This window comes from Melospiza georgiana, chromosome 3 (genome assembly GCF_028018845.1).
Source record: "Melospiza georgiana isolate bMelGeo1 chromosome 3, bMelGeo1.pri, whole genome shotgun sequence".
Classification (NCBI taxonomy): Eukaryota; Metazoa; Chordata; class Aves; order Passeriformes; family Passerellidae; genus Melospiza; species Melospiza georgiana.
Genome location: NC_080432.1, coordinates 96,632,414 through 96,651,022, shown reverse-complemented (window position 1 = coordinate 96,651,022; position 18,609 = coordinate 96,632,414). Strand labels below are relative to the sequence as shown.

Genomic DNA, 18,609 nt, shown 5'->3' with positions numbered 1-18,609 from the left:
AGACATTTCAGAAATTCAAGGCTTATTACTCTGCTGACTCCATTAACCTTTACTTACCTCACAGACCACACAGTTCAGACACCTATTCTGGTTTTCAAGGCAGCTTATAAGATACTTTCACTAAAATCCAGAAAGGAACTCTCCATCTATCTTGGAGGTGCCTGACTTGCTTTAAAAGCAGCCTGGGATTTACAAGGGAAGAATGACTTTTTTATCTCTGTGACACAAATCCCAGCTGACAGCCCTGTTTACACTACAGAAAATAATGACTGCTGACAGTCTCAAGGACCACCCGGTGGGTTATTTACATTTGAAACATTTGAAATCAACTCTGTTTAGATAATGTTTCAGTTTTGAATCTGGCTTGCCTGCACATGTTCCTTTAGGCTTTATTAAAGCTAGTACATCTCATTGGAACTGTAATCAATAATGTCCCAGTTTCATACTGCCAGCCAGGATCTATTAATGGGGAACTGCTGAGTTACATGTTAGACAATTTGTTCATTTGGATTTCAGAGCCCAGTTGTTAATGTTTAATAAAACTGCCATTTTTAAAATGTAAAATAATTGGTCTTTTTATTCTAACATCATCCTCAGGAGGAGTATATAAATATAATTTTTTTAATATTATAACATGTAAAAATAAAGATATGCCAGGTTACACGAGTTTCTTAGGTTTGGACTGTACACTCTTTTTAGATATCATCAACAAGTAATATTATTAAATTAAGATAACCCATTTCACATTATAAATTTGAACAGGTTTAATAAATAACAACTTTTCATGAGATGTGTATTTTCTTCATTTCAGGAAGTTCTCTTTCCAGCTCTTTTTTTGCCAAGGATATTTCAAAACTGATCAAAGAAGAATAACTTGAAGGGTGTTAAATTAATCTAGTTCTCTGAATACAAAGTAAGATAGATACTTATTTTTACCCAGCATTTGTCTTAGTACCTAAAAAGGCAATGATGAAATAAGGAGATAGCTTGAGTGTGCCAAAATTATCAAATAAGATTAATATCCCATATTTATTCCTATTAACAAAGTAGATATGAACTTATATTGCTGTTAATTATATCTTTCCCTTTCTTAGATTTTTCATTCCTCATTCCCAGTAGCAGTGATCCATAGCTTCAGTTCACATTCCCGTTTGCAAACATTGGTTAATAGGATATGAAATTGTGTCTCCCTCCTTAATTTAGCAGGTCATGGAGAAAAAAAAAATCATACTTATTTTTAAAATGCAAGTATAAAGGATTTATAAACGGAGTTCATCCTGAGGGATTCACTACAAAATGACATTAGGATGGCAGTCTCACGAAACAAGTTAATCTTCTGTGCTGCAGACTGCAGAAAGCACTCAAGAAGGCACTTGATGCAACCTATCTCTTAACTGACTGCTTTGGAAGGACAGACATCCAGCCTGGGAGGACTCCTAAACATTTATGAATAGGTACCTGGAAGCCAATGGCACAAACTAGGTGTATGTTCAAAAAGAAAATTGCTCTTTGCATGATGTGTTGGTTGGTGCTGAATATGCTTTTCTTCTACTTCAAGGCCAAGTGCAAGATCCTACACCTGGATCAGGGAAATTCCAAGCACAAGTATGTTGTAATAATATTATTGTATTTCATATTTCTCAAGTCCCATACTGTTGTTATCTTATATTCTTTAAGTTCATACCTTCTCACTGGTTTTCTACCAAGCTGTTCTTCTCTGTGGCACAATTCTTCATAGCCACCACAGGGGCTCCTCCTGGGCTCCTGACCCACCCCTATTTATTCCAGTTACCCTCACGAGCTACAGCTGCTGCCCAACTAAGGACTTTGCAGCTGTAGCTCGTTTGGAGTAACTAGGACCCACACAGATCTTACAGGGACTCTCTCCATAAGGACCCACTTATCTAATACATAGATCTTACAGGGACTCTCTCCATGCAAGTACAGGCTGGGCAAAGAACGGCTTGGGAAGCTGTGGGGAAGAGGATTTGTGGGTGTTGGATAAAAAGCTCAACGTGACCAAGCAACATCACTTGCAACCCAGGGAGACAAAGGCATCCTGAGGTGCATCAAAAGAAGCAAGGCCAGCAATTTTTGAGAGGTGGCTCTACCCCCTTACCCTGCTCTTGTGAGATCCCACCTGGAGTCTGTGCCCAGCTCTGGGGCCCCAACATTTGAAAGACATGGACTGCTGGAGTGAGTCCAAAGGAGGGACAATGAAATGATCAGGGCTGGAGAATCTCTCTGTTGTAGAAAGACAGGCTTTGACAGAGTAGGGATTGTTCAGCCTGGAGAAGGCTCCAGGGAGGTCTCAGAGCACCTCAAGGGAGCCTGCAAGAGAACCGCAAAGGAGCTTTTTACAAGGGCATGCAATGATATAAAATAGGGGAATGGCCTTAAGCTGAAGGAGAGGAGGTTTAAATTAGGTATTAGCAATAAATTCTTCACTGTGAGGGTAGTGAGGCACTGGAACAGGTTGCCCAGAGGAGTTTGGCTTCCCCATCCCTGAAAGTGTTCAAAGACAGATTGGATGGAGCTTTGAGCAACCTGGTCTAGTGGATGGTATCCCTGCCTATGGCAAGGGTTTGGAACTAGATGATTTTTAAGGTCCCTTCCAAGCCAAGCCATTCTATGATTCTATGATTCCACTTTTTTTTTTTAGAATTTATCATTCCACTTTTGTTTTATAGCATTTATAGTGTGCAATGAATGCCACACTATAGAAGGGTACCTCTGTCCATCAGAAGGTGAAGCCCTGCTACAAGAGGAAATTCTTCTTGTCATGAAATATACCATTTTAAGCTAAGGTAATCTTCCAAACCTGATGAAGGCAAAACAAGAAGTTAATTGTAGAATTTTTTCTTTTTATAAAGTAAATTGTTTTTTTAAATGCAATCAAAAGAGCAACTGTGACTAGAAATCTTGAAATCTTGCAAATGAAACATTGTTTCCTTTGGCTGCCATAATTACAACCAGAGTCTAAGGCATCTATAGGAAAAGATGCTGCCACTCTGAACAGGAAACTGCCAAGCTCAGGGCTGCTTCAGAGCTTAGGTTGTAACAGGCTTTAAATATGTGAAATGACTTTTTAAAGGACAGAAGTAACTGACCAGAAAAACACATAGATGTTACATAGCAAAAAACCCTTAACATGGTTTGATGCAAAGCAAGTACCCTTTCTGGAAAGAATGTGAACCACTGGAAACCTACAGAAAGAGAACACATTGCATGGGGGTGTGATGGCCACAGAGAAAACACTGATTGGATTGTTTTCAGAGGCTTATAAATACATCAATAATCTCTGTTTTACACTGTAATTTGATCAGCAGTATAGCTCCTAGTACAGCCAGGAGGGTAATGCAGATTTTAAGTAAATGTAGCACCATTTAACATTTAGTATACCTCAAGCTACCAAAAGAATCCCACTGATGTAAAATCAGCTGGAACAGGCCCAAGTATTTTCAGCATTCCCAGAAGGAAATAAAGGGTAAGTCTGAAAAGCATGAAATCAGATATGCAGAAGGAGTGATCCAAAACACATCAAATACAATCTTCAGCTGCAAAATCTTAAAACAGCTTGTCCTTGTTCACATTGGTAAGAATCTGATGGCTGACACGAAACCAATTACAATAAGAGATTGATGTTTTGAATTTCTGGCTTAACTGTGGCCTTAATTTTGACATCAGATATGACAGAAGGAAATTGGGAAAATTAAAATACAAGACACACTATAGGGAATACAGGGCTGAGAGCAAGTAATAGCCTGAGACAGGTTTTAGAAGGTAACAGCCAGATCTAGTTTCTACAAAAAATGAGAGCCACAGAATGTTTGAGACAAATTAGACCCAGTAGTTAATTTTTACCCAAATTTCTGCAGTTGATAAAATATTACAGAATGGCACCTATTTAAGTGACTTGATACTTTAGTAATCAAAAATGTCTCCCTACCAGCTGGAACTGTCAATCTGTGACAATACTTTTGCATCCAGGTGCTTCACTTATTTCCATCAAGAGCATCATCTAAATTTATTGTGAGGCATAAACTCACATTTAGTTGGCATGAAATTAGAATCTAAAAAGATTTAAAACTCTTGGAGAAAATTATTTGATTAGCATTTGCATTTGGAAAATAAAATTAAAATGTCTGAAAGCAGAAGAGGCACTGCAATGTTGTGAAAACAGAATGTTCAGAAACTCAGATGTTTTTTGTGAGACCATATATCTGGTTTGACAGAACAACAATTTTCATTTAAAGTAATGATGTGAGAATTCAGGCTGCTAAAACCAGGTAACTAGCCCCCTGTTTTTTTTCCTCCCAAACCAGCTGTGTGGTACTGTGGCTAGCATTACTCAGATGCTTAGAGGGAGGCCACAGTAAGGTTAGGTTTAATTGCCTTGGGCACTGTCAAACACAGTCCTCAGGCATTGAGCAGGTCAGATACTAATTGGCCACACATAGCACAGGAATGGCACAAGACTGGAGAAGGACACACAGGTGGAAAGGAAGGAAGGAGAAGAAACTCTTTGCTTCAAAACGTCTTAAACCATAAAATGACTTTGATTATTGCTTTTGTGAATGGAATAAATTGCATTCAAGTAGTCCAAGGAAACACTTCATACAGCCAGAAAACCCTTCCTGCTCATGTCACCACTGCAGACAGAGCCCTCAGGCTGGCCAAGCAAAGCAGCTCCTCAGTCTCCAGCGAGGCAGATCTTCCATGCAGCATTGGGCTCCCCAGGCCCTGCCCAGGCTGCTCTCTGTGCTTGTCAGAGACCCTCCTGTACATAACAAATTCTAAAGCCAAAGGCTAGAAATAGACATATAAGCATGTTAGGAGTATTTGCCTCTTTCAGAATGTCAAATGGAATGTGAACCTTCTCAGGTAAAAGGCTCAAGGACTGCTGGAGAGAATTCCAAAGTGGTGCTACCTATAGGCTTTATAAAGGCAGATGCAAAGGCTCATCTTAGCAATGCAGAGAGCAGAATTCCTCTGCAGTCTGAAATTAACAGAGTTTTTATTTTTACTGTCAAAAACCAGACGCAGGTAAACAATTACAGAATGGAAAGCAGATATAGAATATGGGATATCAATCTAGCACAAGGATTACCACACATTAGTTTATACACTCCTGACATTTAAGTAACTATTTGCACTTAATATTAGATGAAATTAACTAAAACTCTTTTCCAAAGAATGAAGTTTATCATTTCTTTTTATTTATTTTTCTTACATTAGTTATGGCATGGGAAAAGCCCAAGAGGTTTTCTTTGTAGTATTTCTAATTCAATTAAGCACAAAAACCAATTAAAAAGTCAAATGGTTTCCCATGAACTTTTAGTGTTGGATAAATTTAGATCCCCAATGAAAACTAATTTGATTTCAAAATGTTCTGGCCAAGTATTTCAGAAATGGATGCTTAAAGGTAGGATGCTGTGTCAATGTTTTTAGGGAATACAGAAGAAAAGTGTAACATTCAAAAGTTGTCTGCATCTAAGTACCCTCAACAAATCAACATGAAGAGGTGACATTTAGCTCCCTTCATATCAGACAATTCTTTAAAGATAAATTGCAAACATAAACAATTTTTTGGTCTTCTTTATGATCCTAGGCATAGGATAGAATTGACAGAAATATATGCAGAATGGATTTAAGTCTCTAAAATTTTATTTCATCTGTAAAAATCTGGCTTCAAAATTTAACATAGTTCCAAAATAACCACTGAGTGTGTGTGTGGGTGTGTGTCTGCATACAGAAAGAGTGAAACAGAACACTTAATCAAGAAAGACCAGCCTAAGAAGTTTTTGTGAAAGGTTCAGTAAACAGGAGTGTTTGGCCTGATATGAGAAGGGAGATTGGGATTACATGTTTACTTGTTGCTGAAGACCTGGAGATATTAGCCATGATGGAACTTTACACCTGCACATAACAGAAATATTTTTAGGTCTGCAATGGCATCCAAGAGAAAAAAGTAACAAATGGAGGTGAAAAGTTTTCCAGTTATACCTATTACCAAAGTAACTTTTAAAATCATGAGTTAAAACTAAAGTACTACTAAAGGAAAAGATTTCTTTTAATGTATCATAAAGAATAGAATCTGAACACTGTCTATGGCCACATATTTAAAGTATCACAAACAAACATAAAGGGATAAAATTATGTAAGCTGCCAAAGGTATGTTAGGGATCACAGAATCACAGACTGGGTCAGGTAGGAAGGAACCACAGTGGATCCTCTCTTCAGTCTGGAAAACAGCAGACTGAGGGGAGACCTCATTGGAGTCTATGACTTCCTCATGAGGGGAGGAGGAGGTGCAGACCCTGATCTCTTTCTGTGGTGACCAGTGGCAGGACCCAAGGGAATGGCCTGAAGTTGTGTCAGAGGAAGGTAAAGTTGAACATTAGAAAACTATTCTTCACCCAGAGGGTGTTTGGGCACTGGAACAGGCTCCCCACGGAAGTGTTCACAGCACCAAGCCTGACAGAGCTCGAGAAGCTTGAACAGAGTTTGGACAGTGCTCTTGGGCACTCTTGGGGATGGCGCTGTGCAGGCACAGGAGTTGTACACGATGATCTTTGTGGGTCCCTTCCAACCAAACTGATTCTGTGATCTGGTCCAAGTTCCCTACTCAAGCAGGGTCATCCTAGAACATACTACACAGGATTGCACAGCCTCTCTGGGCAGTCTGATCCAGTGCTCAGTCACCCACACAGTAAAGAAGTTCTTCCTCATGTTCAGGTGGAACTTCCTGTGCATCAGTTTCTGCCTCTTGTCCTATTGCTGGGCACCACTGACCAGAGCCTGGAAACATTCTCTGACACCCTCCCTTCAGATACCAACAGATATTGATGAGGTCCCATCTTAGTCACCTCTTCTGGAGGCTGAACAGGCCCAGCTCCCTCAGCCTTTCCTCATAAAAGAGATGTTCCAGTCCCTTAATCATCTTTGTAGCCCTCCATGGGACCCCCTCCACGTCTCTCTTGTCCTGAGGAGCCCAGAACTGGGCACAGCACTCCAGAAGTGCCTCACCAGGGCTGAGCAGAAGGACAGGATCACCTCCTGTGACCTGCTGGCAATGCTCTTCCCAGTGCACCCCAGGATACCTTTGGCCTTCTTGGCCACAAGGACACACCGCTGGTTCATGAGCAGCTTGTTGGCCACCAGGACCCCCAGGTCCTTTCCATGGAGCTGCTTCCCAGCAGATCAGACCCCAGCCTGTGCTGGTGCATGTTGTTGTTCTTCCCCAGGTAAAGGACAGTGCACTTGCCTTTGCTGAATTTCACAGTTCTTCTCTGCTCATCTCGCCAACCCATCAAGGTCCTTCTGAAGGGCTGCACAGCCCTCTGGCGTACCCCCCACACCTCACAGATTTGTGTTGTCAGTGATTTTGCTGAGGATGCATCTGCCCCTTCATCCAAGTTAGTAACAAATAAGTTTAGGTAAATCAAAAAATTCTGAGCTCAGTGTTGAAGCTTAGGGGACACCATTAGTGACACGCCTCCAACCATACCCCATGCCACTCATTACAACCCTTTGGGATTTGCTGTTTAGCTAGTTCTCAGTAAACTGAAAAAGACTTTCAAAACAATTTTTTAAATCTCTGAAGCCATAAATATTATTTTAGATAGTTAATTAAAGCGGATGCATTAATTAAAATGGATGTGGAAGAAAGATCTTTTGACAATAGTTGCACACAGTTTTTGTGTTGAATGCAGAGTACAGTCCTAACTATGACCCTTCAGGAATCTCCTTGCTCAAACTAAAGCCCATGAGGACTGGCAGGAAACTGAGCTGCTATATATAAATTTAATCATAAAATAAATATGGAAAGTACCTGTACTGTAGGTATAGAAATTACTACTGTCTGATTAACTGTTTCAAAAATAAAAATATTTTAAATCTTGAAGGTAACTGCTTATAAAATCGCTTATTGTACCTGCTCAACAAACAGCAGAAGTACTTCCCCTGTAATCTGTACCTTTTACTAAGTTCCCTTGAGGGAATCCCATGGCTCCATACCTGATTTTTTCTCTTCCATTACAGATTCCCACTGATTTGGTAGTGCAGACATCTATCCTCCCAACTCCCACTAACAGCTGGGTACCAGGCACCTCATAACTCATTAAATACATTGTGCCAGAGGCACCATCTTCTTCATTACCTTTCTTCTGGATCTGGTCAGGCATCCTGTAGCTAAGGAACACAGACATGGATTTTCATGGAAAACCTCTCTTACCAGGTCATGTGTCTCATGGATGACTCTGTATCTCTAGGATTTTGTTCCCAGACCTACTGCAGAGAACCTGAGATACAACCACTGATCCTTACAGAGCTCTTAGTTTACAGAAATGTGCAGACTGCCTTTTAGTGTAGAGTGTTTTTACTGAAAAAGCACTTTTGGAATTAGCCTAAACCCACTGATGTGAACTGATCCAGCCTGTGTCAATGACATTTGGAATCAGGCAGTAGAGTTCTGTAGTGATTCAAGGTCTGTTTTTGACAACCAATGACTTTGCTTGCATTAGGCTAATTTGCTGAATCTTCTCTTTCCTACATTACATTTAAATGAAGTAAGACACATTCCAGTCATAAGATATCCTTTCCATTTAATAGTTCCCCTTCAAAATGCAGCTTGGATTTAGTAATTAATCAGTGATATCCTGCAGAGTCTACAGACTATCATGAACACTGAGATTAGACAATCCTCATTTTTCCCCAAACTTAGCTAAGGCAATCCAAGGAACTGAATTTACATAAACAATAGAAAGATTGTGCTGTGCAAGTTCATAAATTCTGACAGTTTCATGAAAGAAGACACTTGAGATGAGTTAAGAAGCTTTAAAAACTCTACATAAAGGCAAGTACACTGGCTGAAAAAGCAGCCAGCATTCTGGAAATGACTGATGAAGTATTACAGCAAAATTCTGCTAGTGGATGCTTCAGCTTATACTGTATAACTGAAGTGCAGCAACAGGATATCACAAATGCAGGAGTTATTCTTTGTGAATATGTGACAATATCTAGCTTCTGGGACTATCACACTATCATAAATCCTGTTCACTGAGTACTGATGGTGGCTTATTTGGTGTTTTCTGGCTTAAGAAGCAATAGATACAGTCTGTCAAAGATAGGTAAGCACAGAACCTGCTTTCTCACCTGAAAATGGCAGATGCTACATCAGTCCCTCTAAGGGCATATATTGGCAGTACATATTTTCACTGCAGCTATATGGGTCTGTGTAACTCTTTCCCACTAGCTGGAAAATATTTACTGAAAAATATATGCAAGCAGTATGGATCTGTTCGGTGGTGGTATCTATTTGAAGACAGATTTTTTCTAAATTATGAGGCAAAGCATATAAAATATTTTCACTGAAAGGTTGTAAACACATTTGATTATGGTTTCAGTCTCTTCAGTGTCATTTTGAGTTTATCAAAATGTATTTTGGTCCAGTCTGAAAGAAATCCAAAAACTTTTGCCAGTGAGTAAAAATAAATAATGTAAAGTCTTCATCTACACTAGGCTTAGCCTTACCATTCTGATAACCTAAAGATTACCTGATAGTTTAGTGGATCATAACAGAGCAACTATAACTTGGTTGCTGAAAAGGACACACATACTAAATTTCTGGTCCTCATAGAAGAAACAAGAACATTTTCAAGTGGGGAAAAGCTGAGACCAATGGAGCATAATAATCATCTTGGCATTAACTCCAAATAAAGGGAAATCCAGCTGATTCAACATTGGGAAGGGAACTAAGTTGGTTCTAAAAACCTTAAAGTCACATTCTCACCTCTGCTCTGATTTGTTACATCAACTTTAAAGGCAGCATCTGTATCTTAAAATGAAGTTGATTTACAAATATAGTCAAAACAAATTTCAAATCTGACAATCATACTCTCATAGTATGAGATACATAGTGTAGTGCTATGCATTGCTATCACATCTATCCTACAGAAATATCTTCCCTATATTATACATATACTCTATTCATTCTGTAGTTTACTTTATGTTGCTCTTTTCTTAAAGATTAAACATTCAAAAAGTTTTTAATTGGAAGAAGCAGGAAGAATTTAGGCTTGTGAACAAGAAATTTCTCTATCTTGTGGAGAGAGAGAGATCTGTGGAACAAGTTCCTACAGGAATCAAGGACAAGCCTCTGTGCTTTCTGAGGGACTATTCATGCATTTTACCAAACAAACTTTCAGAAGTGCTCAAATTCTCCAAAGCACAATAGAAGACAAGCTATCAAAGAAGCTGAACTGCTTAACTGTCACAGAGTTGTTTTCAAAAAGGTCTTTGTGCCTAACAATAAGAAAAACTAGAGACCAGACCTTAAGTAGTTACTAAAAAACTGCAATATCTAGAGTGATTTTTAAAACCAAGTAGTAAGTCACTTTTAACTGCCATACCTGTGGAAAAACACCTGTATTTAATAAGTAAAGAACTCAGACATAGTTTGAAGCAATTTTAAGAGCATTTATTAAGGAAAGAGACCATAAATTACAATTTAATAGAAATAAACTTTTTTTTCAGCATATCTAATTCTAAACTGTTTCCAATTTTTCCCTCAGGTAGAAAATAATCCATATAGCAAGACAGAATTGAACTGATACACAAATTGGATTACTTTTTGGGGCAACTTGCTCAAAAACAAAATTCTCATAAATTGACTATCACCTACTGTTTACTTAAGAAATAAATGTAGGGGAAAGTTATGCTCATACAAAGCATTTAATCTTTTCTTGTTAGACTAGTATTGATCTAAAATCTCATTTTAATAAAATATGAAAAGTTAAAATATATTTTTCAGTGTAAATATATTACTGCCTCAACATTTTATTCTGTACAAATTTAGTTGTTACTTATGGCAACATAATTGGCTGGAAAGATGCCAGTTTTTCCTCCTATTGTTCCTTCCCACCAATCAAACTGGGAATTTGTTTTAGTTGTCACTGTGATTCTGTCTCCAGCTTTGAAAGTCAAGTCACCTGGCTGTTGTCCTTCAAATGAATAAAGTGCTGTAACTTCAACTGGATCACTCCCAGAGTTATCTGAAATAAAAGAAATTAAATAAAAAGGAAATTACTAAAAGGAAATTCCTAGTGTCAACACACACACTAAGTTCTTAAATAGAATATTCTTAGATGACAATAGAAAAGGATGACAAAAATACTAAAATAATCTCTATGGACATATAAACCACTGATGAAAATCCTCTCTGTTTCCACTATAATCTTAGGTAAGTGAAATTTGGATTCCAGCCTATCAGCGCAGTCTATTTAATAAAATAATGCTCTATACAAAGTAAAGATCAGCCAATTTTCTGTATGCCTCATATGGTCAGAGAAAGTGGGAACAAAGGTGGTGTGTTGAGGAAAGCACAAATGTTTCCTGAATGGCTGCTATCAGAGCCACTGCCCAGGTTTGAGTTTTTTGTTTGTGTTCTCTGTGACAGCTTCTTCATGGAAACGGCAAAACTCAAAGGAGAAAATTTGATTTTTTAATCAAAACTCAGGATATACGATGGCAAAATACAAAATATCCATAGCACTTCCCTTCTTGTTCCATAGGTTTTGCAGTGTCTGGGATTTTGGTGTTGGGATTTTGGTGTATCTCAGATGTTAAACAGAACCCAGTAAATGTGCCAGTGGAAAGAACTGATTATGTTTGATGCACTGGAAGTGACTTGGTTTGTATGGGGTATTTTTGACCACATATACAAATGGCTTTTATTCTCCTTGCACCAGTCTCTTACATAACTCTTTCAGTTCTCAGCTGGGGTTGAAATCATGCCATGAGGCTTCTAAACTAATTTAAAAACTTATCAAAATCTTGCATACTATTGTCCATTCCTGTAGAAAATTTCAGCCAATATTTATCATTTAGCCAATGTTTAGTACCACTGAACTTTAAATCTGAGTATCTTCAATTTAACAATAAATGTTTTCGCTCGATTCCTTTAACTGTCTGAGATATAGGAGGTAGTTGCTTTAGATTAATGTTGATTTAGAAAACACTTAAATCTCTCACATGAGTGAATCTAAAAGTGAAAAATGGAAGGTAAAATGGAAGATTAGTTAAGAGGAAGTAATGTTTACACAGTCAGATAGAGAGATTTTAGGGTGTATTGCTCATATGGAAGTGTTGGCTGCATACATGATCAAGCATGCCAGATTAAAGGCTTTTAGAATTAGCTGCACCTTCTTGCTGTCAAAACTGTTGCAAAAGGGGAAACCCAACCTCTCACTAGTTTATACATTGCCAGCAGAGAGCTAGAAATTGTGGTGAGAGAAGCATTGATACAACTTTTCTTGGTTGTTTTTTTGCAGTCTGTCTTCAGGAACTGATACCCACAGATTTTTTTTTTTTTCTTCTGGTTGCTTTTATCATTTCAAAAGGAAGAGGAAAAATTTTTTTCCCTAAGGTTCACAAACACAAACTGTAGCCAAAGAGGACAGAGAAGAACAATGGACCACAAATGCACAAAGAGCACAGGGTTTTTTCCCCCCACATCTGTCAATATATATGTTCATTCTACAGGTGAGTGCTTTCTCTTTATGATCTGCATTTTTAGCAATCACTAAAGACTAATAGAAAATTATTTAGCCATGAGGTGAGAGAGATTTGATTGCAGAGAAGTCAAGTGCCATCTTTCTTGATCACACAGTATCTCTCTCCTGATATCTACAGTTATGACTGAAAGTCATACAACACTGTTTCTTTTACTGTGAAAATAAAACCAAATTTATCAGGTCCATATCTCCACCAGTTACTCCTACCAAAAAGGCATATTGCAGCTTTTCTAAACATATCTTTTACTGTCACCACTGAAACCCTGACAGACCAAATATTCAGCAATTACACAATTTTCCTCCGAGAATTCAAGCATTTGATGCAGTTGGGATGATATGATGTGCTCTCATGCACAGTTTAGTTTGAAGCTAGATATTTTGATTGAGGAAATCATAGAAAAAGTATGAAGTAGAACATCAACTTTTTACTCCTAGCACTAACTGAAGAATAGTCAGAAAATACTGTAGCCCAGGACTCTTTAGGTGCTGTGGCATGAAAACAGTTATGACTCAGTTCCATATAAAAAGGAAGAAGGGGTGTGTTTTACCCCTGTGCCACATTCAGGTAGTACACATGGGTTAAGTGCATTTATATGCTACAATGAAGACAAAAATTTCCTATGCTTTGAGTTCTTAAATCTATGTGTTTTTATCATGTAAATGAATAATCATTCAAAGAGAATTGGAGATACTATATATTTACAACTGCCTAAAATATATATGGAAAAAGTAGATGTTTGACAGAGCAAATGAAAAGACTGAAAGTGCTAAAAGTGAGGTGAGATCTTATTCTCAAAAAGAAAAAGAGCTGTCAAGACCACTATGGCATGCTGGACTCACAGCAATGGTAAGTAACTAATATTTATCACCTCCATGACTGAATCTGCACTAAGATTATAATTTCTCTTATACAAACCGCTGAGTATTCTGAAATTGGCTCTGTAAAAGCAGGAGGAAAAATGAAAGGAAACACGACACAAATTAGAGCTTGAAAAGGTGGAAAAACATCCATATGTGAGATATCAAAGGGTAGGAGTGCATTCAATGCACCATAACCATGCCTCCAAATATTGTTTGCTCTGTCATAAGAACAAAACTGTTTTATGTGTTTCTCTTCTCATTTTTTGTCCCTATACATGTGCATCTTTCCAAACACAGAGAAAACTCAAAGCACTACAGCTGAATATGAACACCCAGTTCTATGTCCTTGCCCCATTAGCTACCTGCAATCATTTAAATGCATTTTTCAGCTTTATTCCTATCAGCTCTTTCATAGCCATTCCTACTTAATTTTCCCTAGCAGCCTTTTCTCATACTATAGTTTTGTTTCATTTTGTTTCTCATAAAGATTTCAATTCTGTAGTTTTGTAGCACAATGCAGACAGAATGCATATTTCTTGCCTCAAGAGTTCAGCATCTCATATTTATATGGATCATCCTAATAATAAGGTACCTTAAATGAATGCACTGTTACAAAATCCACCACATAGATTATAAGGAGGATCTATTCTGTGTTCTCATTTCCCAATTTCAGTTTTACACAGAAGGGTTTTAAATAAAATTGTTATATTCCACATGAAGATCCCTGAATGCATAGACATAAACGACATTTGCAGCTCACACAAGATGGTGCTACAGTGCTACATACAGCATATGATACTAAGATCATTGAGATTCATGAGTATGCATACTACAAGAAAAACAAACTACATTGTGGAAAATCCTTATTTGTTATTGCTGTTTGAATACACACTTCCACAAACACAGTGGTCAAAACAGAAAATATAGAAATTTTGGTTGAAGGCAAATTAGTAGCCAGCAGATATATTCAATACTCCAGCACACACAGGTATGGCACGTGTTTGATGACAAACCTCTATGACCACAATATCTTGCCAGTTCATTTATCTTTACATACCATAATGATTTGCAGATTTTGTGAAGGACCCCTGCTACAGATAAAAGACTTGGTGGGGTTTAAAGTAGAGTGAATTTATGGCCTCTTGGGTGTGCTACATTACAGCCCCAGAGTGAATGAAAGAGCAACAAAACTATTTTTAATTATGGCGCATTTACTGCGTAATAAAAGCATTTTCTATGAAGTTGCTGTAGAACAGATACATTGCCTACTCTTCTGTGACTCAGTTAAGAGTGCCAGTTTTTGACTACAAGGCCAGCTGGCACAGACTGTCCACATACATACCATAAACACTGACCAGAGAGATCAGCCACATGCAAACTGCCTACTGGTTCCTATAGTGGAATAACAACTAAACTACATCTTGGAATTATTTGGGAAAGTGCAAGGTGAGAATAATGTCAAGGCAGTTTCTAACAACACAACCACATAAGTAAATGAGTTACAGTGCTTGGGCTCATGCCTTCACACTGTTTAGTTTACTAGTAGCTATAGCAGCTACTAGTTTCACATTCTAATGTGAGTTTATAAAATATTAGTAAAGCCATAGGCTGTTTACAAGACTGGATTTTGGAGAAGAAGGCATTTGTAATAATTTTGGCTTAAGCTTATGATACTTTCAAAACCCAGCTCGAAGTTGGAACACAGAATAGTTGGAACACAGTTCAGCTGTGGGCCCCAAATTTAATTTTACTGGCATAGATGCATATATCCCCCAGCCATCAGCCTGATGCTGAATATCTTGCAGAAGATGTGCTGCTTTTGGCCATGGACACAGCAATAAAACCAAAACAAGATTCATGTACTTGAGGTTAGTGATGAGATTGCTAAGCACCCACTTTGCAAATTTTGCTAATTGTCAGTAATTTGAGTGTAATTTGTCAGTAATTTCACTCTCTGCCCCCTTAGTGGGATGTGAAAGAGAACTGGAGGGCTAAAAGTAAGAAAACTCATGGACTCATGGGTTGGGATAAGAACATTAAAATAATCTAAATAAAACATTATTTTTAAATTAAAATGTAAGGAAAAGGAAAATAACAAGAAGAGAGAGAAATAAAACCCAAGATAAGCAGGCAATGCAAAGAATGGCAATTGCTCACCACTAACCAAATTATGCTCAGCCTGTTCCCAAGCAGTGGCCCCCTAGGCAGCTTTCCCCCAGGTTTATATACTGAGTATGACCCTGTGGGATATCCCTTTACCCAGCTGGGGTCAGCTGTCCAAGCTGTAATAGAATTCTTATTGCTTAAATGGAGGCCGAGAAAACTAAGCAACCACATGGACCCTGTTTGTGCAGAAGTAAGATAAAACCAACAAACAGACCTAATGATGGAAAACAACTAACAGATTGGGCAGATGCAAAAATCTGTGCTTTTGAAAACAAACATATCAAGTATCAGAAAGGTTTAGTATACTAGTACACTGTTCAGAGGATCAGGTATTTCTTATAGGTTTAATATGAGAGATATTAACAGTGAACAGACAAATATTAGTTCTTTACTCATTATGGGCTTTTTCTTGGAAAGGGTTAGTACTGAGTTTATAATCAGAGTTAGGAAAGAATTCAAAGTAGGATAAAGAACTATGTCAATTACTGGGCCCAGTAAATCTGGAAATCTGAGTAAAAAACAGTAGTTGGTGCCATTAACAATGAAGACTTAACAGGAAATTTTAATGTCAACCTTAGAAAATGATCTAAACACCATCACCTGCTAAGATACCACTGTGAGTGTAAATACTGTCTGTATACATTTATTGGTTACATGCCTGAAGGATGTTAAAAAGTAAGACTATTACCAGGCCCCAACCAAACACGTTAAGAGTGGAATACAACCATTAGCTTAATTCAACAGCTATAGATGAGCCTATGCAAAGGAAGCAAACTATATCATAAGCTGCATTAGGCAAAGTACTGACAACAGATCAGGGGAGGTGATCTCCTTTACTCAGCACTGGCATGGCCACACCTGCAGTGCAGTCCAGTTCTGAGCTTCTCAGTACAAGAGAAACATAGGCATGCAGGAGACAATCCAGCAAAGGGCCACATGGAAACTGCCATTGGGGCATCTCTCCTATGCAGAAGGGCTGAGAGAGCCCAGGGAAGAAAAGGCTTATCAGTGTCTATAGATATCTGAAGGGACAGTAAAAACAGGGTGCAGTCAGGCTCTTGCCAGTGATGCCCAGTGACACAGGCAATGGGCATGTACTGAAACACAGGAAGTGCTGACTGAACATCAGGAAACATTTTTTTACCCTAAGGGTGACTGAACAGATTTCCTAGAGAGATGACAGAGTTTTCATCTTTGGAGGTATTCAAAAGATATGAACCCAATCCTGCTTGAGCAAGGGAGTTTGGACTAGATGATATCTAGAGGCCTTTTTCAATCTCATCCATTCTGCAATTTAGTGAAAAACTTCAAAGAGACTTTTGAAATAAAGTTACCTGAAAGTATAAAAGCAGCACGAAAATTTGTAATTGTAGGGAGTTTGGATTGGAACAGCTGTAATCAAAACCCAGTTGGATACTAATGGAACTCACACTGTCAGCATCATCTGATGGTCAGGCCAGACAGAGCAGACTTCTCAACACACACTGACTAGCCTGTATCCAGCTAGGAGAGTGCCCTATTATGGAGCACACCTAATAGGGACTCCCATTTCTCTGAGAATGTGACCTCCTGGTAAGGCCTACTTGTCATCATACGGATCAGTGTGTTGTAAGGAGCTGCACTGGCACACAAACAAATCAGTTTAGCCTAGGACTGACAGAGCAACTCTTAGATCAGAGTTTAGTAAAATAAAGGGCTGAAGAGAAAGACTTATTGGTGGATGAGCAATATGAGAAATGAGATGAGGCAGTAAATTACAAGAGTATTATCTTACAGGTATGTCAGCATTTGCTGTGTTCCTCAACTGACAGAGCTAGATGTAAAAACTAAAAGGTAACACTGGCTCTTTGCAGGATAAATGAGAAGGAGAAACTAAAGATCGAAATTTCTGACTTGAGAAATGCAGCAGCATTGGGCCCTGATGATGACTAAAGGCAGGCAGAGAAATGCTTAAAGTTCAACTTTGAAGTAGGTAGGTGAACCACTAAGTTAAATCTGTGATACAAGATTGAGATGAAAGCTAGATCTGTCAGAGGTTCTGTCTGAGCTCAAAGACATACTTAACATGAGAGTCAGTGGGGGAATGTAAAAGATGGACAAAATGATAGGGCAGGAAATTACCTTTGAAGCAAGAACTGAATCTAGATGAGAGCAAAGAAATATTGAATTTGCAAAGGTCAGAGGAAAGGATGTTGCAACAATTGAATCATAATAGGACGAAAACATAGACAAAAGCAGAGACAGAAAGAAAAGGCTGATCTTTAAAGTGGTACCCAGAGAACATCTATAGGTCTCATTGCTCCTATAGTGAAAGTAAGAACTTCTAAAGAAATTCAAGTTGAAGAACACATGAGCTCTGCAGTGGTTGCCAAGATGAAGTTTAAGATTCTATTTGGCAATTTTTATCTAGAATTCGCAATTAGTTAACAAAAGAATATCTGAGTAAAGGAGAAATAGAAATTATTTGCAGAAAATATTATCTAGTAAATTAAAAGCAACAAAGAACAGCTAGCTGGGAAAACTTAGCAGAAAAATGGAGGGCTGAATATGGAAGACTTTTCAGTGAGACGCCCAAAATATAAATGTAAAGGTGATTACAGACATAGCCCAGCAATAGAATTCAAGGATCTCAAGTATTACCAAAGAAAACAGAAGATGAATATTAATCTAACAGGTTACATACAGAATGATGGAATGCAATTACTAATATGTGGTTGTACACAGGTCAGCAGAGACTTGGAAGTAAGAGTTACATTTATGTCAGTTAATGGCTCCTTTCCATGTTATTGAACTTGATGTCTCCAAATGAGAGTCCAGGTTCCAGTGCCAAATCACATTGGCATAAATTAGCAAAGACTAATTTATCAGCATAGATAGAACCAATGGCTTGAACAGGGAGCAAGAGAAACTCTTTTAAAGAAGGTGAAGCATACTACTGAAGAAGTTCAAAACAAGAAAAAAGATTAGATAACAGCAGTATGATCAGCTTTGGACTTCACAAGATGAA

General features: G+C 38.2%; 1 protein-coding gene across 4 annotated transcripts in view; it reads right to left on the bottom strand.

Annotated features, from left to right (window-relative positions):
• Positions 1-10,464: 10,464 nt before the first annotated feature.
• Positions 10,465-18,609, bottom strand: part of SH3YL1 (SH3 and SYLF domain containing 1) — a 45,392-nt gene continuing 37,247 nt past the window's right edge. For all 4 annotated transcript variants that reach the window (XM_058020616.1, XM_058020614.1, XM_058020617.1 and 1 more), the window contains one exon: positions 10,465-11,054. In XM_058020616.1, the coding sequence (XP_057876599.1) occupies positions 10,855-11,054 (200 nt within the window). In that variant the 3' untranslated portion in view covers positions 10,465-10,854. The remainder of the gene's footprint in view (positions 11,055-18,609) is intronic.